General features: G+C 41.7%; 1 protein-coding gene and 1 non-coding gene across 2 annotated transcripts in view; one reads left to right on the top strand and one right to left on the bottom strand.

The window, feature by feature from the left end:
* Nucleotides 1-9,208: 9,208 nt before the first annotated feature.
* PPM1D (protein phosphatase, Mg2+/Mn2+ dependent 1D) overlaps nucleotides 9,209-24,276 on the bottom strand; it is a 69,703-nt gene continuing 54,635 nt past the window's right edge. Inside the window, exons 5-6 of the mRNA XM_010364082.2 lie at nucleotides 18,512-18,754; nucleotides 9,209-10,667 (exon numbers count right to left, since the gene is read on the bottom strand). Of these exons, the coding sequence (XP_010362384.1) occupies nucleotides 10,110-10,667; nucleotides 18,512-18,754 (801 nt within the window). The 3' untranslated portion in view covers nucleotides 9,209-10,109. The remainder of the gene's footprint in view (nucleotides 10,668-18,511; nucleotides 18,755-24,276) is intronic.
* Nucleotides 11,228-11,332, top strand: LOC115895111. Its single transcript, XR_004055302.1, has one exon. It is a non-coding gene; the product is annotated as a U6 spliceosomal RNA (small nuclear RNA).

The following is a 24,276-nucleotide window of genomic DNA, read 5'->3' as shown; positions in this document are numbered from 1 at the left end:
CCGAGATCGCACCACTGCACTCCAGCCTGGGCAACAGAGCGAGACTCCATCTCAAAAACAAAAAAAGGAATTTCTCCAAATGAACTACCAACCAGTTCTAATTACCCCGTTTTATTATCCACGAAGATGGTTTGAGATTATTTTATGAGCCTTCACTGGAGATAAAACGTGTGGTGATCATATTTTTTAATGGAAGTAACTAGTGGGTGCTTTGTACATATTGCCAGCTCATGAGTCACATCAAAGTACAGAGACATGGAGAAACTCGTCAGTGAACTATTTGTTCTTGATACCTAGCAATCCCAGCTATGAAACTCATTTTTAGTGGAAAAAAGTAACTTTAAGCAAGAGTTCTTTGTTCTTCCAATTGCTACCTTGGCCCAGTATAATAAATTACTAATGACCAAGATTGCCTCTCATATGGCCCTACAGAACAAAAAACAAAATCCCTAGAGAATAATCAGAGCTGTCCTTATGCAAACCAAATTTCAAGATCAGTGTGTACTTTCTGGTGTGTTTTTGTTTTGGTTAGGATTCTTCTTTTGGTTTGTTTGTTTTTGAAGCCTTAAGCTATTGCCTCACTGACCCAGGCCACCAAAAACACTTGAATAATGATCCTGTGATTTCAGCAGCGGGGAAATAACCTGTTTTCACACAAAACTGTGGTGAACATTAGTATTTTAATTTTCAGCTAAGTAAAATTTTAAAACATTTAAAAAATAAAACCCCATCACTTTTCTCTAAAATCCTCTAGCTACAAGATAAAAACACATTGATTACTCACGATATTGACTTTTTCTGATGCATTCCTTAGGTCACAATTTTTAAACGCTACCTTTTGTATTAATCTCCTAAAAAGTAGAATCCCAAAATTCGTAGAATAGCAAAACCAACATAATCCAAAATCCTGTCACCTCATCTCTATTAATTACAATTAGTGCCTGCCATTTGTCCATCCTGAATACTAGGTACCAGGTAATTATGCTTTCTAACACAGCATTTCCCCATATTTCTATTCAAAATTTTAAGTCTTTGCAGTTGTTTATTATGCTGGATCCCTCTGCTCATTCCCAAGTCCAGCAAATAACCTGAAGATGGCCAGGAGTGGTGGCTCACGTCTGTAATCCCAGCACTTTGGGAGGCCAAGCCAGGTGGATCACCTGAGGTCAGGAGTTCCAGACCAGCCTGGCCAACATGGTGAAATCCCTTCTCTACCAAAAATACAAAAATTAGCTGGGCGCCGTGCACGCCTGTAATCTTAGCTACTCAAGAGGCTGAGGCAGGAAAATGGCTTGAACCCAGGACGGGGAAGTTGCAGTGAACCGAGACCGCGTCACTGCACTCTAGTCTGGGCAACAGAGCAAGACTCCATCTCAAACAAACAAACAAACAAACAAAAAAATCCTGAAGACATGGTGATTATTTTCCTTTAGTTTTTCATTCTTTTGAAACCCACTAGTATCTATAAAGTGGTCATAGAATTTATCGTCTTGTCAGGACACTTTTGTGAAATGAGGCTCTTCTAATAATTACACCAAAAAAAAAAAAAAAAAGTAAACTAGGACTGTCCCAGGCAAACTATTAAGTATGGCCATCCTTCATCTCTTTTTCTTTTTTTTTTTTAGAGACAGGGTCTTGCTCTGTCACTCAGGCTAGAGTACAGTGGTGCAATCAGAATTCACTGCAGCTTCAACCTTCTCAGTTCAAGGGATCCTCCTGCCTCAGCCCGGGTGTGTACCACCACACCCAGCTAATTTTTTAATTTTTTGTAGAGGCAGGGTCTCATTTTGTTACTCAGGCTGGTCTGAAACTCCTGGGTTCAACCAATCCACCTGTCTTTGCCTCCCAAAGTGTTGGGATTACATGAGTGAGTCACAGCCAGGCCAAGTATGGTCATTCTTTATCTTTGACACATCAGTGCTGCTTTGTAACTGCTTATAATTCTATTGCCTGTAACTAAAATGTAACAAAATCTCTTTACCAGAAACTATTATTTGTTTCATTTATTCTCCATGATGCTCTATTCATTAACAGGAACAATTAAATGCACCACCACGTGTGCGCCACCATGCCCAGCTAATTTTTGTATTTTTAGTGGAAATGTGTTTTCACCATGTTGGCCGAGCTGGTCTCATACTCCTGAGCTCAGGTGATCCATTTCTACTAAAAGTTGAAAAATTAGCCGGGCGTGGTGGTGCACACCTGTAGTCCCAGCTACTCAGGAGGTTGAGGCAGGAGAATCACTTGAACCCATGAGGCAGAGGTTGCAGTGAGCCAAGATTGTGCCACTGTACTCCAGCTTGGGCATGACAGAGCAAGACTCTGTCTCAAAAAAATAAAAAAGCCACTTCCTCTGGTCTTCATGTTTTCTTTTTTCTTCTTCTTCTTCTTTTTTTTTTGTTGAGACAGAGTCTTGCTTCGTCTTGACTCACTGCAACCTCCACCTCCTGGGTTCATGCAATTCTCCTGCCTCAGCCTCCTGAGTAGCTGGGATTACAGGCATGTGCCACCACGCCTGGCTAATTTTTTTATTTTTAGTAGAGACAAAGTTTCACCATGTTGGCCAGGCTGGTCTCAAACTCCTGACCTCAAGTGATTCACCCACCTCGGTCTCCCAAAGTACTGGGATTACAGGCATGAGCTACCATGCCTGGCCCTATCATGGTTTCTGAAAAGAAATATGCAGTCATTTAAATTAGTCCTGTGTAGGTCAGTATGCATTATATTTTTCCTCCGGTGGCTTTCAATATTGTTTTTCTCTTTACTTTTTAGCAACTTGCTTATGTCAGGATTTCTTAATGTTTTCTGTTTGGGGATTTGCTGAGCTTGAATTTGTAGGTTTACGACTTTCACTAGACTTAGGATGTTGTAAAGCCATATTTTATTATTATTATTATTATATATTTTTTTGAGTCAGGGCCTCACTCTGTTGCGAAGGCTCGAGTGTAGTGGCCCGATCTCAGCTCAATGTAACCACTGCCTCCCAGGTTCAGGTGGTTCTCCTGCCTCAGCCTCCTGAGTAGCTGGAACTACAAGTGTCCACCACCATGCCTGGGTAATTTTTGTATTTTTAGTACAGACAGGGTTTCAGCATGTTGGCCAGAATGGTCTCAAACTCCTAACCTTAAGTGATCCACCCACCTTGGCCTCACAAAGTGCTGGTAATACAGGCGTATTCCATGCCCAGCCTAGACTTTTTTTTTTTTTTTTTTTTTTTAGCACCACATTCTTTTCTGTTTCCATTTGTTTTTGTTTTGTTTTGTTTTTGTTTTTGCAACAAAGTCTCACTTTGTCACCCAGGCTGGAGTGCAATGGTACATTCTTGGCTTGCTGCAAACTCTGCCTCCCGGGTTCAAGCGATTCTCCTGCCTTAGCCTCCCAAGTAGCTGGGATTACAGGTGTGCACCACCGCATCCAGCTAATTTTTGTATTTTTAGTAGAGACGGGGTTTCACCATGTTGGCCAGGCTGGTCTTGAACTCCTGACCTCAGGTGATCCCCCCCCCCCAACTCAGCCTCCCAAAGTGCTGAGATTACAGGCAGGAGCCACCTCACTGACCAGTTTTCATTTTGTTACTTTGTGTTTTGTGTAAGAGACAGGGCCTAGCTATGCTGTCCAGGCTGGAGTTCAATAGCTATTCACAGATGCCATCATGGCACCTATAGCCCGGAACTCTTGGGCTCAAGCAATCCTCCCACCTCAGCTTCCTGAGTAGCTAGGACTACAGGAATGCACCACCATACCCAGCTTGCTTTAACTCTTTTTCCTTTTGCTAAAACTTTTGTTACTTTTTAATTTATTTTTGAGACAATGTCTCACTCTGTTGCCCAGGCTGGTGTGCAGTGGTGTGATCAGGGCTCACTGAAGCCTCAACCCCCTGGGGCCAAGTGATCCTCCTACCTTAGACTCCAGAGTAGCTGGGACTACAAGCACATGCCACCACACCTGGCTAGTAACGTTTCTGCATTCCACTTTTGGTCATAGAACATTTATTCTAAGTAGACTGTAAGTGTATGTACATTGTAATCCCTAATGCAACCACTAATATTGCCTAAATATTTTGTCTCAAAGATTAAAATTTGCCTAGCACTTTGGGAGGCCGAGGCAGGAGGATCACTTGAGGCCAGGAATTTAAGACCAGCCTGTGCAACACAGTGTGAGACCTCATCTCTAAGGAAATTTTAAAAATCCACCAGGTGTGGTGATATGCAGCTGCAGTCCCAGCTACTCGGGAAGCTGAGATGGGAGGATCACTTGAAGCCAGGAGTTAAACGTTACAGTGAGCTATGATTGTGCCACTGCACTCCACATCAGCCTGGGGACAGAGTGAGACCCTGTCAAAAAAAAAAAAAAAAAATTATTCTCAACTTTGTTAGTGAGACAGTTTATTTAGTGGCAAAATACATTAAGATGCTTTACTCCACTAGAGCAATCTTCCAGACGTATGGAAGATGAAAATAACATTGCTCATTAATGCTATTACCAAAACATAGCTAGTGCACACCTTACTAAAACAATATTATACATGCTATATTTCAAAGTATCAATGCCTTTAACTTCTAGATTGTGATAGCCTCCTTCCAGATGACACTCCCTAGAATGACACTTCCTAGAAAATGCCCACCTCCTAGAATTCATGCCTTGTGTAGGAGTCTCCCACGTTGTAGCTGACTCGGTCTGTGTGACCAACAAAATACAGAATTGATATGACACTTTCAGAGGCTAGGTTACAAAAAACATTGTGGTTTCTGCCTTGCCCTCTGGTGTGGCTTGTTCTGGGGGCAAATAACTGCCATGTTGTGAGAAGCCCTCTGGAGGGGAACATGTGGCAACAAACTGAGGTCTCCTGCCAACAGCTGTGAGTCTCACGGGAAGCAGATCTAGCCCCAGTGACACCTTCGAAAGATTGTAGCGCTGGTTGGTAGCTTGACCAAAACCACAAGACTATCACCCAGCTAAACCACTCTCAGATTTCTGAGGCTCAGAAACTGGAGATAATATTTGTTTTTTGTTTGTTTTGTTTTTTTGAGACGGAATCTCGCTCTGTCGCCCAGGCTGGAGTACAGTGGTGTGATCTCGGCTCACTGCAAGCTCCACCTCCCGGGTTCTCGCCATTCTCCTGCCTCAGCCTCCTGAGTAGCTGGGACTACAGGTGCCCGCTGCCACACCTGGCTAATTTTTTGTATTTTTAGTAGAGACGGGGTTTCACTGTATTAGCCAGGATGGTCGTGATCTCCTGACCTCAGGTGATCCGCCTGCCTCAGCCTCCCAAAGTGCTGGAATTACAGGTGTGAGCCATCACACCCGGCCAGTATTTGTTGTTTTAAACTGCTAAATTTTGAGATAGTTTTGTAGCAATGAATACATATTTTAATCCTTGTGGCATAAGACACACAGGTAAGAATTATCTTCTGCAAAATATTTAAAATAACCAGAATGTGTGGACATGGTTAAATAATGGCATAGTTGGCTGGGCGCAGTGGCTCACACCTGTAATCCCAGCACTTTGGGAGGCCTAGGTTGATGGATCACGAGGTCAGGAGATCGAGACCATCCTGGCCAACATAGTGAAACCCCGTCTCTACTAAAAATACAAAACTTAGCTGGGCATGGGTGGCATGCGTCTGTAATCCCAGCTACTCAGGAGGCTGAGGCAGGAGAATCGCTTGAACCCGGGAGGCGGAGGTTGCAGTGAGCCGAGATTGTACCACTGCACTCCAGCCTGGGCAACAAGAGCAAAACTCCGTCTCAAAAAAAAAAGGAAAAAAAAAATAATGGCATAGTTAACTTACATCTGTAGACTGAAATACTAAATAATGAGGCTCTTTGATGTACTGATATAGAAAAATCTTTAAGAAATAAGGTTGAGATAAACACATAATCCTCGCATGTCTATGCATAGACTATTGCTGAAAGAATACACACAAAAAATAGGGGGAAATGTTGACTGTCTTGGGGACTGAGGTAGGGGATTTTTCATTATGTATCATTTCATACATCGTGAACTTTCCATTACTACTGATCTATGTGTTACATAGACAAATAAAATTTAAGAAACACAAACATTAAAGCATTATTTGTGATGGCAAAACATCTTTGACTCCCTTAAAGAGTAGGCCTAACCACAGCCCTAGGAACACATACAAAAAAATAATTAATTTTAACATGTAGAGTTGTGTCTCAAAAAGGTTTTCAATATTAGACAGCTACTAATATGGTACAGAATTAGATCCATTGCACTAAAAAATAATGTGATGTAGGAAATAATGCTGTGACACTTTTTACATTAAACAATTGATTTGAAAAATACAGATTACATAATCTATTTTATAACCACTGGTAAAAAAGAAAAAAACAAGTAAAAAGTAGCCACTTTTTTTTTTTTAATTTTGAGACAGGGTCTCACTTTGTTGCCCAGGCTGGAGTGCAGTGGCATGATCATGGCTCACTGCAGCCTCCACCTCACAGGCTCAAGCGATCCTCCCATCTCAGCTTCCTGGGTAGCTGGGACCACTGGCACACACCACCACATCCAGTTAATTATTTTTTTTTTTGTAGAGATGGTATCCCTATGTTGTCCAGGCTGGTCTCAAACTCCTGGGCTCAAGCAATTCTCCCACCTCAGCCTCCCAAAGTGTTAGGAATACAGGCAGGAGACATCGCACCTGGCCTAAATGGATTTTCCTTTTTTTTTGAGATGGAGTTGCACTTTGTTACCCAGGCTGGAGTGCACTGGCTCCATCTATTTTTTTTTTTTTTTTTTTTTTTTTTGATGGAGTCTCACTCTGTCGCCCAGGCTGGAGTACAGTGGCGCGATCTCAGCTCACTGCAAGCTCCATCCCCCAGGTTCATGCCATTCTCCTGCCTCAGCCTCCTGAGTAGCTGGGACTACAGGCCCCCACCACCATGCCCGGCTAATTTTTTGTATTTTTAGGAGACGGGGTTTCACTGTGTTAGCCAGGATGGTCTTGATCTCCTGACCTCGTGATCCGCCCCCCTCGGCCTCCCAAAGTGCTGGGATTACAGGTGTGAGTCACCGCGCCCGGCCTGGCTCAACCTTGGCTCACTGCAACCTCCGCCTCCCAGGTTCAAGCGATTGTCCTGCCTCAGTCTCCCAAGTAGCTGGGATTACAGGCACACACCACCACGCCTAGTTAATTTTTGTATTTTTAGTAGAGATGGGGTTTCACCATGTTGGCCAGGCTAGTCTCAATCTCACCTCGTGATCCACCCACCTCGGTCTCCCAAAGTGCTGGGATTACAGGTGTGAGCCACCGTGCCTGGTCTGGATTTCAGTATGTATTTAGATTTGCTGGTGTTTTTGTTATTTTGTTTAGACAGGGTCTTACTCTGTCACCCAAGCTGGAGTGCAGTGGCATGAGCATATCTCATTGCAGCCTAAATCTCCCAGGCTCAGGTGATCATTCCACATCAGCCTCCCAAGTGGCTGGGACTACAGGCATGTGACACCACACCTGGCTTGCTGGATTTTCACGTGGTGCAGCCAGGATGGTATTACACGTGTACCAGATGGAAAAGACCTTCACAATGAACAGACTCCAGAAGTGTCTGCTAGTTGCTATCTCTCTTGGAAAGATCTGAAAAAACTCTTAGATTTCCTATGGAAAATCGGTATGTTTCCAACAACACAGTTTCTAGCATATTGTAGGTGCACGACATTGAATTCACGAATTAACTCTTGAATCTCTCAATGACAGATCTTGTTCCAAATTAATAAATTAAAAAATTATCTCACTGTACAAGTCACATCAAAATTACATACTGTGTTTAATTCCCTTTAGATTTTTTCCTGTATTACTGAAGTTGGCAGTTTTTTATTTATCTTAAATCGCTACATATTTTACATAATGCTTATAAGCCATAACTGACTTAATCACATTCTTATTATTTCGTTTTTGTTTTTTTTTGAGATGGAGTCTCACTCTGTTGCCAGGCTGGAGTGCAGTGGCACGATCTCAGCTCACTGCAACCTCCACCTCCTGGGCTCAAGCAATTCCCCTGCCTCAGCCTCATGAGTAGCTGAGACTACAGGTGTGCACCACCACGCCTGGCTAATTTTTTGTATTTTAGTAGAGACGGGGTTTCACCATGTTGGCCAGGATGGTCTCGATCTCCTGACCTCATGATCTGCCCTCCGCATCCTCCCAAAGTGCTGGGATTATAGGCATGAGCCATCGCACCTGACCTATTTCAATATATTTGATATTAAAATAAAAAATTCAGTGTGCAAAAATGAAGACTTTAAGTTGTATTTTAAACTCACTCTAAGCCAGGCACAGTGGCTCACATCTATAATCCCAGCACTTTAGGAGACCGAGGCGGGCAGATCACAAGGTCAGGAGTTTGAGACCAGACTGGCCAATATGGTGAAACCCCATCTCTACTAAAAATACAAAAATTGGCTGGGCGTGGTGGCTCACACCTGTAATCCCAGCATTTTGGGAGGCCGAGGCGGGCGGATCACGAGGTCAGGAGATCGAGACCAGCCTGACCGACATGTGAAACCCTACCTCTACTAAAAATACAAAAATTAGCTGGGCATGGTGGCACGTGCCTGTAATCTAAACTACTCAGGAGGCTGAGGCAGAAGAATCGCATGAACCCAGGAGGCAGAGGTTGCAGGGAGCCGAGATTGCACCACTGCACTCCAGCCTGGGCGACAGAGCAACACACCGTCTCAAAAAAATTAGCCGGGCGTGGTGGCACACACCTGTAATCCCAGTTTCTGGGGAGAGAGACTGAGGCAGGAGAATCACTTGAACCTGGGAGGCAGAGGTTGCAGTGAGCTGAGATCGTGCCACTGCACTCTAGCCTGGATGACAGAGTGAGACTCCATCTCAGACAAACAAACAAAATAATAAATAAATAAAATAAACTTACTCTAAAGCATGAAGCATGATCATGGCACAACAGAATGTTAATCCAGGTTAAGCATCCTTAATCTGAAAATCCAAAATCCAAAATCCAAAATGCTCCAGAATCAGAAACTTTTTCAGAGCAGGCATTGATGCTCACAGGAAATGCTCATTAGAGCATTTTGAATTTCAGATTAGGAACACTCAAAAGCTAAGTGTAAAGCAAATATTCCAAAATTTTAAAATATCTGAAACACTTCTGGTCCCAAGCATTTTGGATAAGCGATACTCAACTTGTATATACCATTAAAATAAATCAACAACTACAAATCCAGCAACATGAGGAACAGTTCACTGATTTATTAGATGAATATATACCCATATAATCAATGAAAACTGTATGATATAAAATAATTTAAGAAATGTTGGGAATTAGCAGCACCATCTGTTATTGAAATAGCAAGGAAAACTTCACATATTTTAAGCAAACACGAGAAGGGAGTAACTACTTTAAGACCTAATAATGCCATTGGTCTGGGATGAAAAAGAAGGGAATTGTTTTAGGCAAACACACTTCCTTCTATGCCGAAGATTTAGTAAGCATATCTGATGACTAAGGTTTTAGAAAAATGCTACTGATGTAAGAGATACTGCATAGTATTTTAATTGGGACCAGACTAACTGTAGCATGGCTCAACACTTCTATGAAAAATTTACTTCTGAATTATGAAATCAGAAATAAAAAATAATGTTTAAAAGACACCTGTCTCTAAGAAACATTAAGTGAAACACAGGTCACTATGAAAATACATCACTTTTCCAGTCTGCTTAATAATTTACTTTAAAAAGTTGCGCAGTTTTCAAGACAAGTGGCTTATACAAATTTTTTAATAAGTATTTTAAAAAGCTTAAATGTTTTTCTAAAATCTAATAGATTCTTTTGATTTCTTTAAACATTTAGCCCTGTTGTCACAATTACTGTGTATCAGAGTAAGAGACTGAATTTGTGTGGATACAAATTTACACAAATTTTACAGCAACTTATACCCTAACATCTATAAAATCCACATTTATAATACAAGCAAGTACAAGGCCAGGATAAAACTGCTGAATTCCAAAAAGTCAAACTGTATATTCTTTTAATTTTGTCTCCTTAAAAAAAAGTTCAACTTCGGCACCAAATTTAAAAAGCCCTCTCCTAAATTTGGAAAAACCTCATTTCCCAGATGCATTTCAGCAAACACAAACAGTTTTCCTGTGTTGATGAAGTAAAGGATTTCCAATTTTCTTCTGGCCCCTAAGTCTGCGTCGCATGGTGAGTTTAACAGAGTTCTTTCGCTGTGAGGTTGTAGGGAGACTTGCAGGCTGAGCACCACTACTTCGACTTAAGCCATTTCGTCTATGTTTCTTCATCAGGGGGCCAGAATTGGACTCTTCTAGTGTCCTTTTAAAGTTTGTTGGAGGGGTTCTTTCAATTTCTTGGGCTTTCATTTGGCCAGGAGTTGACATCTTCAAATTTTTTTGGTCCATGACAGTGTTTGTTGAGTTAGTAGGCACAAGGCCAACTGGAAGGCTATTATTCAAAGAATCATGTATCCTTAAAGTCAGGGCTTTAGCGCAATTTTCTTCAAGTGGTTCTGGATCTTTTGAGGGTATGACTACACCCTGGATATTCCCTCGAGCTATCTCAGCTGAAACCTCTAAAAAATTCTCTGAGAAGGCATTGCTACGAACCAGGGCAGGTATATGGTCCTTAGAGTTCAGCCTTGGCCATGGATCCTCCTCCAGGGACTGAAAAATAAGAAGGTAAAACAAATAAGAAAAAATTTATCCTAGAACTCAACAAACCTATGTACGTGATATTAGGCTTCTTATGAAGCTAGTAGGATGGTAAAAACATGTTCTGCATTCACTAATTCATTCACCATGTATTTACTGAACTATGTGTAAGGTTTAAATGGGAGGAACCAGAGTGAGAAGACAATATAAAGGTAAGAATGACGTTGAATTCTGTCTTCAGGGTAATAGATGAAATTATAAAATAATCTATTCAAGTGGGTGAAAATTCACGTGCTCACATGTATTTTCTATCCACTGGCAGGTAACCAAAAATAAGATACATTAAGGAACAAAATTTCAAAACAAACCCTCAAAATTAACCATAGGCACACATTCACTCTTCCACTATTCTGTACCCAAACATGGAGAAGATCAAAAGTATCGCATTCTCTGTGTGCGTTTTAATTTTACTTTTGACAATAACATAATGTTGATGAAATCGCTCTATTTTTCATAAAAGTCTTATATTTTTCCATAAGAACCATCAAAAAATTGCTTTAAGATGCCATTAAGTGCTTACTATAGCAGCACATATACTAAAATTGGAATAATACAAAGAAGATTAGCATGGCTCCTGTGCAAAGATGACACAAATTCACGAAGGTTTCCCTATTTCAAAAAAGAAAAAAAAAGCTTTTAAAAATCTCAATTTTTGGCTGAGCACAGTGGCTAACCCTGTAATCTCAGCACTTTGGGAGGTTGAGGTGGGTGGATCATCTGAGGTTAGGAGTTCAAAACCAGCCTGGCCAACATGGTGAAACCGCATCTCTACTAAAAATATAAAAATTAGCCAGGCATGGTGGTGCGCACCTGTAATTCCAGCTACTCTGGAGGCTGAGACGGGAGAACTGCTTGAGCCCAGGAGGTGGCGGCTGCAGAGAGCAGAAATCGCATCACTGCACTCCAGCCTGGGTGACAGAGTGAGACCCCGTCTCACAATAAATAAATAAATAAATAAATAAATAAATAAATAAATAAATAAATAAAAATAAAAACGTCAATTTTATAGTAATGAAAACTAGCGTAACCACTGGAGGGGATGGTAGCATCTCCGTAGGATAAGCAACAAATTTGTGGTTTTTTGGTTTATTTCCTATCTCCTAAATTCTAATTTCTGAGTACGTAGCGTGGAAAGCATTATAACATTAAAGCACATTATTAAAGCAAAGTACAACATTAAAGAAACTATGCCGGCCGGGCGCGGTGGCTCAAGCCTGTAATCCCAGCACTTTGGGAGGCTGAGACGGGCGGATCACGAGGTCAGGAGATCGAGACCATCCTGGCTAACACAGTGAAACCCCGTCTCTACTAAAAAATACAAAAAACTAGCTGGGCGAGGTGGCGGGCGCCTGTAGTCCCAGCTACTCGGGAGGTTGAGGCAGGAGAATCGCGTAAACCCAGGAGGCGGAGCTTGCAGTGAGCTGAGGTCCGGCCACTGCACTCCAGCCTGGGCGACAGAGCGAGACTCCGTCTCAAAAAAAAAAAAAAAAGAAACTATGCCATAATGGTCATAATGAAAAGTCAGATGAATGCTGCTTTGCACCCATCCTGCAAACACTAGATACTGCTCTGTGATTTGAGAAAAGTAGTACACATGGGACCCTACTGAGAATGGTTAGGGAAATTCCCAATTGATGAAACAAATGAGAATTATCCAAGGCACTTATTGTTTTTTAAAATGCTGTTTTTAAAATGCTTCATGTCAATCTAGACATGCACCACTACTTTGAGTGTAGTGCTCTAAATCTACATATACTCAGAATATCCGCTCACCTCCAGATAAGAACATTCTTACTATCAAACCCAGCTCTTCCAAAGCAATAACATTTCATAAAATCATTGTCTTAATACTTTATCAAGGTCCAGAGTTAAATCATAAACACTCTCTCCCCCAAACATGTAAAATTTCCTCAAGTGGACTCTCAATCAAAATTTATTAAAATACTAATAGATTCTGAAAAGTCCACGCAAATCCTTTGGTAGAGCAGCAAATGGAGACATATTTATCTGATCTTTCTCTGAAATAAAATCTCCTATAAAATAAACACCTTTCCTTTTTTTCTTTCTTCTTTTTTCCAAAGACGGGAGTCTTGCTCTGTCGCCCAGACTGGAGTGCAGTGGCGCGATCTCGGCTCACTGCAAGCTCTGCCTCCCGCGTTCACGCCATTCTCCCACCTCAGCCTCCTGAGTAGCTGGGACTACAGGCACCCGACACCACGCCGAGCTAATTTTTTGTATTTTTAGTAGAGATGGTGTTTCACCATGTTAGCCAGGATGGTCTTGATCTCCTGACCTCAGGTGATCTGCCCACCTTGGCCTCCCAAAGTACTGGGATTACAGGTGTGAGCCACCACGCCCAGCCATCTTTCCTTTTTTTTTTTGAGATGGAGTTTCACTCTTGTTGCCCAGGCTGGAGTGCAACCTCCACCTCCCGGGTTCACCCAATTCTCCTGCCTCAGCCTTCTGAGTAGTTAGGACTACAGGCATGCACCACTTACACCTGGCTAATTTTTTTTTTTTTTTTTGTATTTTTAGTAGAGATGGGGTTTCTCCATATTGGTCAGGCTGGTCTCGAACTTGCGACCTCAGGTGATCCACCCACCTCGGCCTCTCAAAGTGCTGTGATAATAGGCGTGAGCCACTGCACCCAGCCTGAATATACAACTTTCTAAAAAGTGCTATATAAAAGTATACTTATAATAGGAATGTTTCCTTTAATTTGTCCAGAGTTAAAAGGGAAATAAGGAAGGCAGGGAGGTTCAAAAAATAAAATGAAAGGGAAATTGAAGGCATCCAGAAGCTTCTTTTTTAGTTTGTTTGAGATCGAGTCTTGCTCTGTCATCCAGGCTGGAGTGCAGTGGCGCGATCTCTGCTCACTGTAACCTCTGCCTCCCAGGTTCAAGCGATTCTCCCACCTCACCCTCACGAGTAGCTGGGGTTAGAGGCACCCGCCACCATGCCTGGCTAATTTTTGTATTTTCAGTAGAGATGGGCTTTCACCACACTGGCCAGGCTGGTCTCAAATTCCTGACCTTAAGTGGTCCACCCTCCTTGTCTTCGCAAAGTGCTGGGATTACAAGGGTGAGCCACCACACCCAGCCCAGAAACCTGTTTCTAAAATGACCTCAATCTAATCATAGTTAAGAATATGCTTTACTGAAAAACATATATATATTGACTTTAGGACCAATGGACACTGAAGAAAAGGACAAAGAATTTCTAGTTACTAATCTGTTACTGCCCCAAATACATCACTTCTCTGTTCTTTTTTTTTTTTTTTTTTTTGAGACAGAGTTTCGCTCTTGTTGCCCAGGCTGGAGTGCAATGGCACAGTCTTGGCTCACTGCAACCTCCACCTCCTGGGCTCAAGCGATTCTCCTGCCTCAGCCTCCCAAGTAGCTGGGATCACAGGCACCCACCACCACACCCAGTTAATTTTTCTATTTTTAGTAAAGACAGGATTTCACCATGTTGGCCAGGCTGGTCTCAAACTCCTGACCTCAGGTGATCTGCCTGCCTTGGCTTCCCAAAGTGCTGCGATAACAAGTGTAAGCCACCACACCTGGCAGCTCCACTGATTTACTATAAACTGCATGGTTCATTGAAAGTTTGATTATTCTTGCCTGTTTTAGTACTGACTATATGTTGGGCAGCAACAGTCTCTGTTCTAGAATGTCTTACATACAGCTTTCTCATTTCAACAATGAGAGTTGCGTGTAAGTTTATCCCTCTGTATTAGGTTGATTCAAATGTTTAACCTGGTCACAAGCACATTCTGGCTGATCACAGAAAAAATACGTTAAGTAATAAGCAATCACTGACCAAGAGCTCATGCTGCTTTAATATAGAAAAATATATTAAAGACCAGGCAGCAAATAAGTTCTGTAGCAGAAGTCTTCCTAATGCCAAATAATCACATCACTACTGCAGGCACAAGAAAAATGGTACTAGTCAAACTATCTAATGGAGTAAAACATTGCTATAGCATGCATAATAAGGTTAGATATTAGGTGGAATTTCTTTATAAAACAAAAACAATGGGACAATTTCAGAGTTAACACAATATATTGTAATTTCTGTTTAGCTGTTTATTTATTTATTTATTTATTTTTGAGACAGAGTCTTGCTCTGTCGCCCAGCCTGGAGTGCAGTGGCACGATCTGGGCTCACTGCAAGCTCCATCTCCCGGGTTCATGCCATTCTCCTGCCTCAGCCTCCTGAGTGGCTGGGACTACAGGCGCCTGGCACCATGCCCAGCTAATTTTTTTGTATTTTTGGTAGAGATGGGGTTTCACCGTGTTAGTCAGGATGGTCTCGATCTCCTGACCTCATGATCTGCCCGCCTCGGCCTCCCAAAGTGCTGGGATTACAGGCATGAGCCACCACGCCCGGTCTATTTATTTATTATTTATTTTATTTATTTATGTTTTTGAGATGGAATCTCGCTCTGTCGCAAGACTGGAGTGCAGTGGTGTGATCATGGCTCACTGCAACTTCCGCCTCTCAGGTTCAAGTGATTCTCCTGCCTCAGCCTCCCGAGAAGCTGGGACTACAGGCGCACACCACCACACCCAGCTAATTTTTGTATCTGTGGTAGAGACGGGGTATCACCATGTTGGCCACGATGGTCTCAATCTCTTGACCTCGTGATCCACCCACCTTGGCCTCCCAAAGTGCTGGGTTTACAGAAATGAGCCACCACACCCGGCCAGCTGTGTCTTTTTAAATGCACAGATTATTATTCTGACACTACAGGTGTGCTGGTTTCCCTTCCCCCACTTTCTCCTTGAACGTTTCCTTTTCCTTCTCTTTTTATTGGCATTCTGTGGGGATACATTGCATCTGTTAGCACAGGCAACTATTTAGACTTCTCAGATGTACTCCAGATTAATTTGTATTGCTAAGGCCTGCACGTTCGTAAAACAGTGATGTGATGTTGAGGTTACCCCCTAAAAATACATAGTTTAAAAAAGTTCACTGCTTCAGAGATCAACTTTCTCCTCCCATCTATCCTGTAATCCAATATTAAACAATTACAAACTGTGCCTAAAACACAACTAAGTTTTAATTTTCTGAAACTCTTTGCTCTCTTCCCATTCCTTTCTTACAGATCTTAGCTTGTAAAACATACCTAAATTTAGTTTTGCCCTAAACAAAGGACAGAGAAAGATATGTGTCATAATAATCTACCTTAAACAAACTTTTCCACTATCTCCATCCCAAAACAGACTAATTTATGTGAGAATTCAAATAGAAGTTGACATGTTTATAGACAAATCTAGTCTCAAATGCCTTGTCTAAATAAATGTGAGTAAGTCTCTGAAACTATTCAGTATTAACCAAATTCTCATTAAATTTATCTCTATGTTACTAAACATGAGATAACTTTAATAATGATGTAAATCAAACATAGTCGGGAGTACTCACCTTTAAGTCAATTAAGGTAAATAAAACAAACCAAAAACAATTTCTTGGGCAGAAATTTGTCTTTGTTAGTTGTTAGATCAGAGCCAACAATACTAATTATTCTGAATTAATCTAAATATTTCCCCATATTTGGGCAGGGTCAATGGGTTAACAAATAACTATACCTGCATATGGCATGCATACGTCTTCTTATCTTCAGTAGCATTATTAGGTCATTATCAGAATTATTATTACTATGTTTTTTGAGACAGAGTCTTGCTCCGTCACCAGGCTGGAGTGCAGTGGCACAATCTCAGTTCACTGCATCCTCCACCTCCCGGGTTCAAGCGATTCCCCTGCCTCTGCCTCCCAAGTAGCTGGGATTACAGGCACGAGCCACCATGCCCAGCTAATTTTTTGTATTTTAGTAGAGATGGGGTTTCACAATGTTGGCTAAGATGGTCTCAATCTCCTGACCTCCTGATCCACATGCCTTGGCCTCCCAAAGTGCTGGGATTACAGGCGTGAGCCACCGCACCCAGCCCAGAATTTAATTTTTTTCTTGTCTTTTTTTTTTTTTGAGATGGAGTTTCGCTGTTGTTGCCCAGGCTGGAGTGCAATGGCGTGTTCTTGGCTCACTGCAAACTCCACCTCCTGGGTTCAAGTGATTCTCCTGCCTCAGCCTCCCAAGTAGCTGGGATTACAGGCATGCACCACCACACCTGGCTAATTTTGTATTTTTAGTAGAAATGGGGTTTCTCCATGTTGGTCAGGCTGGTTTCAAACTCCTGACCTCACGTGATCTGCCCCACTCGGCCTCCCAAAGTGCTGGAATTACAGGTATGAGCCACCATGCCCAGCTTAAGTAATTTTTTAAACATATTTTATGTATGGGTTTACTAATGCCAGTCAGCAGACTGCAATAATTTTTATTTGAGGTAAATATTAAGAATGGCCCTTTGTCCCTTACACTATTTCCCACCCTAATGTCTCCTCCTTCTCTATACTGCCTAAAGGTCAGTTATTGGGGAACATGAAAGTAATAATTATATACAAATATTCAGACATACGCAAATATACAAACATAAGCTCCTTCGCAGCTTCGAAAAGAGAATAAAGAGGCTTTAAAGGGTTTCAACCTACATTACCATTCATGGTTTTCAAAGAAAAGAAACCTTTTGTAAATGAAAATACTTCATTTTGGCTGGACCTGTAATCCCAGCACTTTGGGAGGCCAACGCGGGTGGATCACCTGAGGTCAGGAGTTCAAGACCAGCCCGGCTAACATGGTGAAACCCCATCTCCACTAAAAATACAAAAAATTAGCAGGGCATAGTGGCAGGCACCTGTAATCCCAGCTACTCGGGAGGCTGAGGCAGGAGAATCACCTGAACTTGGGAGGTAGAGGTTGCAGTGAGCCAAGATCGTGCCACTGCACTCTAGCCTGGGCAACAAGAGTGAAACTCTGTCTCAAAAACAAAAAAAGAAAAAGAAATGAAAAGATTCCATTTTATCTGGCCATATGTGGTTTTTGCCATATGTATGTAAAGTGAAAGAAAGCAAAGCAGTAATAACCCATTTCCAAGTATGGACTATAGGATTACAACGCCCAAAATTAAAGCCCTTCACACTTTAAAAAACTGCCTGAATAGATGATGTTAGATTTCGCTATATTTCCCATTTTAATGGTCAGTCTACTGAAAACACATTCTCAGAAAGCCAGGTTAGCCATACTATGTATTAAAGCAATTATCAATCAATATTGCTAATTTTTGGTGGGAAAAATTAGTATGAAAACACAACCAAGTATTTGAGCTCTTAGTAAATCAAAAAAGGAAAGTATGATATCTACTTAAAATTTGCTTATTTCAAAGCATATCTTAAACTCACTCAATATTAACGTGGATAAGAAACAGGAATAAAGTTTCTTAGACGAGTTAACAGACAACCAGTTGTAACGTCTGTTGTCCTCAGGTCCAGCTCAATTTTGATTCTCTACGACCTCGTTTAGACAGTTTAATCTCTCAGGCTTATTACTGATAAAATGAAATAATAACATTAGCTCTACTTCTGGGCTATGAGATTCAAATAAAATATATTTAAGTGCTTCACAAACTTCTAAATGCTTTAAAAATAATATTCATAGCATTAGATGGCAAACGATAATATTCTTAAGGGCCCACAATCACCTTTTTATTAGTGCTGTACATATGGCTGGCATTCAGATTAGTATTGATACAAAGATGGCTCTCTGATAATAAGTTATACCACTTTCTTGAACCGAGTTCAAATCCAAAATGCTGTAAGAATTTAAAAATTATTTCCAGGTGACGGTAACCAAAGAACTGGTGACTATTAAAACATAACTTAAAAACTATGGAACTATATACCTTGACTGGTGGTGTAGAACATGGGGAAGGAGTCATCACACAGGTTTCTTGACTATTATAGGAAGGGCTATCAGTCAGGTTCAGGTATAACTCATCTTCATTGGTAAAGTTTCCCTGATTGTCCACTTCTGGAGAGATGCAGATAACTATGGCACTAGTGTTATCTGCTCGGAGCATACGCTGCCTCCAGCGGCCCAATGCTCGATTCACAAGCATTTTGGCACAAGATTGTCCATGCTCACCCTGTATTCAAAAGAACAAGGAGAAGGAAAGTAACTCAGATTTAGCTGCCACAACATCTATATCAAATTAAATATTTGGTGTTCACTGTGGCCCAAATAAACCTCCCAAATTGTCTTATTTTTTGAGATGGAGTCTCGCTCTCTGTCACCCAGGCTGGAGAGCAGTGGCACAATCTCGGCTCACTGCAAGCTCCGCCTCCCAGGTTCACACCATTCTTCTGCCTCAGCCTCCCCAGTAGCTGGGACTACAAGCGCCCGCCACCACATCTGGCTAATTTTTTGTATTTTTAGTACAGACGGGGTTTCACCACGTTAGCCAGGATGGTCTCGATCTCCTGACTTCGTAATCCGCCTGCCTCCGCCTCCCAAAGTGCTGGGATTATAGGCGTGAGCCACTGCGCCCAGTCAAAGCTCCCAAATTTTCAAATGTTATCCCCAGTCTCCTTGGCTATGTTAAAATAGTACTTCTCTAAATTAAAAAAATACTAATAAAACAAGGTTTTATCCTGTCATTACATTTCACTATTTTTATTTTTATCAAGAAACTCAGCCTTCACTGTAACTTTAATTAGAAAATGTTGGGGAGGCTGAGGCAGGCGGATCACGAGGTCAAGAGATCCAGACCATCCTGGCAAACATTGTGAAACCCCGTCTCTACTAAAAACACAAAAAAAATTAGCCAGGCGTGATGGTGGGCACCTGTAGTACCAGCTACTTGGGAGACTGAGGCAGTAGAATGGCATGAATCCGGGGGCGGAGCCTGAAGTGAGTGGAGATCATTCACACCAGCCTGAGCAACAGAGCAAGACTCTGTCAGAAAAGAAAAGGAAAAGGAAAAGAAAATAGAAAAGAAAAAAAGAAAAGAAAAAGTTGGCCAGGCGCAATAAGCTCATGCCTGTAATTCCAGCACTTTGGGAGGCTGAGGCGGGCGGATCATGAGGTCAGGAAATCGAGACCATCCTGGCTAACATGGTGAAACCCCGTGTCTACCTAAAAAAACAAAAAATTAACCAGGCGCGATGGCACGTGCCTATGGTCCCAGCTACTGGGGAGGCTGAGGCAGGAGAATCACTTGAACCCAGGAGGCAGAAGTTGCAGTGAGCCGAGATCACGCCACTGCATTCCAGCTTAGGCAACACAGCAAGACTCCGTCTCCAAAAAAGAAAAAGAGAAAACAACAACAACAAAAAAAAAAAAAAAAAAAAAAAAAGAAAGAAAGAAAGAAAAGAAAAAGTTATAAAGAAGTTACTTAAAAAGAAAAGTAGCCAGGCACGGTGGCTCAACTGTAATCCCAGAACTTTGGGAGGTGGAGGCAGGTGGATTCCAAGGTCAGGAGTTCAAGACCAGCCTGACCAATACGGTGAAACCCTGTCTCTAGTAAAAATACAAAAATTAGCCAGGCATGGTGGCACGCGCCTGTAATCCCAGCTACTTGGGAGGTTGAGGCAGGAGAATGGCATGAACCTGGGAGGCGGAGGTTGCAGTGAGCAGAGATCATGCCACGCGCTCCTGCCTGGGTGACAGAGCGAGACTCCATCTCAAAACAACAACAACAACAAAAAGTAAACATGAAGTTATTTAGAAAACATAATTCACAAACAAGACAATCAGGCATGATAAAAAAAAAAAAATCATTGCAAAGGGTCAAATTCCTCCCAAAATAAGAGATTCTGCAAATTGAAGACAATGACTCAACATAAAAATTGTCAAAGAATATAAACAAAATCTAGAGAAAAGGAAATATAAACAGCTCATACATATACACACACACACACATATATAGTCAATGTCACTCATATGAGGAAAAAATAATACAGTAACTGCTTATAGAATAAAGAACAAATATATACCAATTGAACGAGTAAAGAAAACAAAAGTTTCAAAAGGATCTCATTTTATGCAAATAAATGTGGCTTCGAATAAAACTTCCAGTGTCATATATGAATTTGCAATCTGCTAAATTTCACAGAAGTGAAAATGATGTACTCCAGGAAAAAAGCCTACTTTTTCTTTTTTTTTTTTTTTGTTTGAGACAGAGTTTTGCTCTTGTCACCCGGGCTGGAGTGCAATGGCACGAACTCTCACCGCAACCTCCGCCTCCCAGGTTCAAGTGATTCTTCCGCCTCAGCTTCCCGAGTAGCTGGGATTAGAGGCACCTGCCGCCATGCCCAGCTAATTTTTTTTTTTTTTTTTTTTTTTTTTGTACTTTCAGTAGAGACAGGGTTTCACCACATTGGCCAGGCTGGTCTCAAACTCCTAACCTCAGGTGATCTGCCCGCCTCGGCCTCCCAAAGTTCTGGGATTATAGGCATGAGCTGCCGCACCCGGCTGCCTACATGTATTAAAAGTACCCGTAGCCGGGCACGGTGGCTCAAGCCTGTAATCCCAGCACTTTGGGAGGCCGAGACGGGAGGATCACAAGGTCAGGAGATCGAGACCATCCTGGCTAACATGGTGAAACCACGTCTCTACTAAAAAATACAAAAAACTAGCCGGGCGAGGTGGCGGGCACCTGTAGTCCCAGCTACTCGGGAGGCTGAGGCAGGAGAATGGCGTGAGCCCGGGAGGCGGAACTTGCAGTGAGCTGAGATCCGGCCACTGCACTCCAGCCTGGGTGACAGAGCGAGACTCCGTCTCAAAAAAAAAAAAAAAAAAAAAGTACCCGTAGAGGCCAGGCGTGTTGGCTCAATCCTGTAATCCCAGCACTTTGGTAGGCTGAGACGGGCGGATCACGAGGTCAGAAGATCAAGACCATCCTGGCTAACCCGGTGAAACCCCCTCTCTACTAAAAAAAATACAAAAATCTAGCCGGGCGAGGTGGCGGGGCGCCCGTAGTCTCAGCTACTCGGGAGGCTGAGGCAGGAGAATGGCGGAAACCCGGGAGGCGAAGCTTGCAGTGAGCTGAGATCCGGCCACAGCACTCCAGCCTGCGCGACAGAGCGAGACTCCATCTCAAAAAAAAAAAAAAAAAAAAGTACCCGTAGAAATAAATGAATGATGAAAATGAGTGGAAAATTTTTTTGATTGTTTGTTTGTTGTTTTTTGAGACAGGGTCTCACTCTGTCACCCAGGTTGGAGTGCAGTGGTATGACCTCAGCATACTGCAGTCTCAACCTCCTGGGCTCACGTGATCCTCCCACCTCAGTTACTCGGGAGGCTGAGGCAGAAGAATCAGTTGAACCCAGAAGGCAGAGGCTGCAGTGAGCCAGGATGGCACCACTGTACTCCCAGCCTGGGTGACAGAGTGACTCTCTCTCTCTCTCAAAAAAAAAGTATATTATTTCAATAGACGCTGAAAAAGCATTTCATAAAACTGGACATCACTTTATGATTAAAAAAACCCTCATCAAAAATGGGTATAGTAGAAATATATCTCAAAATGACAAACTCACAGCTAACATCATACTGAATGGGGAAAACATTGAAGGTCTTTCCTCTAAGGACTGAAATAGACATGGATGCCCCCCCACTCTCAGTACTGTTATTCAATACAATACTGGAAGTCCTGGCCAGAGAAATCAGGCAAGAGAAAGAAATAAAGGGCATCCAAACTGGAAACGAATAAGTCAAATGAGCCTTATTTGCAGATAATATGATCTCATACCTACAAAAACCTAAAGACGCCACCAAAAAAACTGTTACAGTTGATAAATTCAGTGAAACTGCAGGACACAAGATGAACATACAAAAATCAGCAGCATTTACATATACCAACAGCAAACAATCTGAAAAAGAACTCAAGTGGCGGGACGTGGTGGCTCATGCCTGTAATCCCAGCACTTTGGGAGGCCGAGGTGGGTGAATCACGAGGTCAGGAGATCGAGACCATCCTGGCTAACCCAGTGAAACCTGGTCGCTATTAAAAATAGAAAAAATTAGCTGGGCGTGGTGGCGGGCGTCTGCAGTCCCAGCTACTCTGGAGGCTGAGGCAGGAGAATGGCGTGAACCTGTGAGGGGGAGCTTGCAGTGAGCCGAGACTGCGCCACTGCACTCCAGCCTGGGCAACAGAGCAAGACTCCATATTAAAAAAAAAAAAAGAAATCAAGAAAGCAATCCCATTTCCAATAGGTACACAAATTATAAAATGCCTAGTAATCAATGTAACCAAAGATGTGAAAGATCTATAAAGGAAAACTAGAAAATACTGATGAAAGAAATTGAAGAGGACACACAAAAAATATAAAGATAGTCCATGCTTATGGATTGGATGGATTAATATTGTTAACATGACAATACTTCCCAAAGCAATTTAAAGATTCAATCCCTATCAAAATTGAAATGACATTCTTCACATAATTTTTTCTTTAAGCTCAGAATTTTTATGAAACCACAAAAGATCCTGAATAGCCAAAGCAATTCTAAGCCAAAAGAACAAAGCTGGAGGCATCACACTACCTGACTTCAAACTATGCTAGAGGCCTACAGTAACCAAAATAGCACAGTACTGCTACAAAAACAGACACATAGACCAATATAACAGAACAGAAAACCTATATATAAATCCATGCAATTTGCAGCCAGCTCATCTTCAACAAAGGTGCCAAAAGCAACAATAAATGGTAGTGGGAAAACTGGATAACCATATGCTGAAGAATGAAACTAGACCCCTCTCTCTCATCATACACAAAAATCAAATCAAAATGGATTAATGACTTAAATCTAAGATCTCAATTGGTAAAATTAGTAACCACAATTCTATTCTCTCTGTGAGATCTACTTTGATCTCACAAACTATGAAACTATTAGAAGAAAACATTGGAAAAATGCTCCAGGACATGGCTCTGGGCAAATAATTTTTGCATGAGACCTCAAAAGCACTGGCAACCAAAGCAAAAATAGACAAATGAAAATACAAGCTAAAATGCAAAGGAAACAATCAACAAAGTGAATAGACAATCCACAGAATGGGATAAAACATCTGCAAACTATCCATCTGACAAGGAATTAACCACCACAATATTGAAGGAGCTCAAATCAGTAGCAACGAAACGAAACAAACCCCAAATAATCCAATTTTAAAATGGGCAAAAGATCTAAAACACATATTTCTCAAAAGACATACAAATGATTAACAGATAATGAAAAAAATGCTCAACATCACTAATCATCAGAGAAATGCAAATCAAAACCACAATGAGCTATCATCTCACCCCAGTTAAAACGGCTTGTATCAAAAAGATAGGCAACTACAGATGCTGGTGAGGACGTGCAGAAAGGGGAACCCTCAGTGTTATTTAGTGGGAATGTAAATTAGTGCAGCCACTATGAAGAAGAGTATGAAGGTTCCTCAAAAAAAAAAAAAAAAAAAGACAGAAGCAAACTACCATATGATCCAACAATTCCACTACTATACATATATCCAACAGAAAGAAAATCAATACACTGAAGGTGTATCTGCACTCCCATGTTTATTGCAGCACTATTCACAATAGTCCAAATACAGAACCATCCTACGTCAATTCCATTTAATACATGAATGGATAAAGAAAATGTGGTGTATATACATATACACACATAATGAAA

This window comes from Rhinopithecus roxellana, chromosome 19, assembly GCF_007565055.1.
Source record: "Rhinopithecus roxellana isolate Shanxi Qingling chromosome 19, ASM756505v1, whole genome shotgun sequence".
In the NCBI taxonomy this organism is placed as follows: Eukaryota; Metazoa; Chordata; class Mammalia; order Primates; family Cercopithecidae; genus Rhinopithecus; species Rhinopithecus roxellana.
Note: the sequence above shows the minus strand (reverse complement) of the source record. Positions and strands in the feature narration are given on the sequence as shown.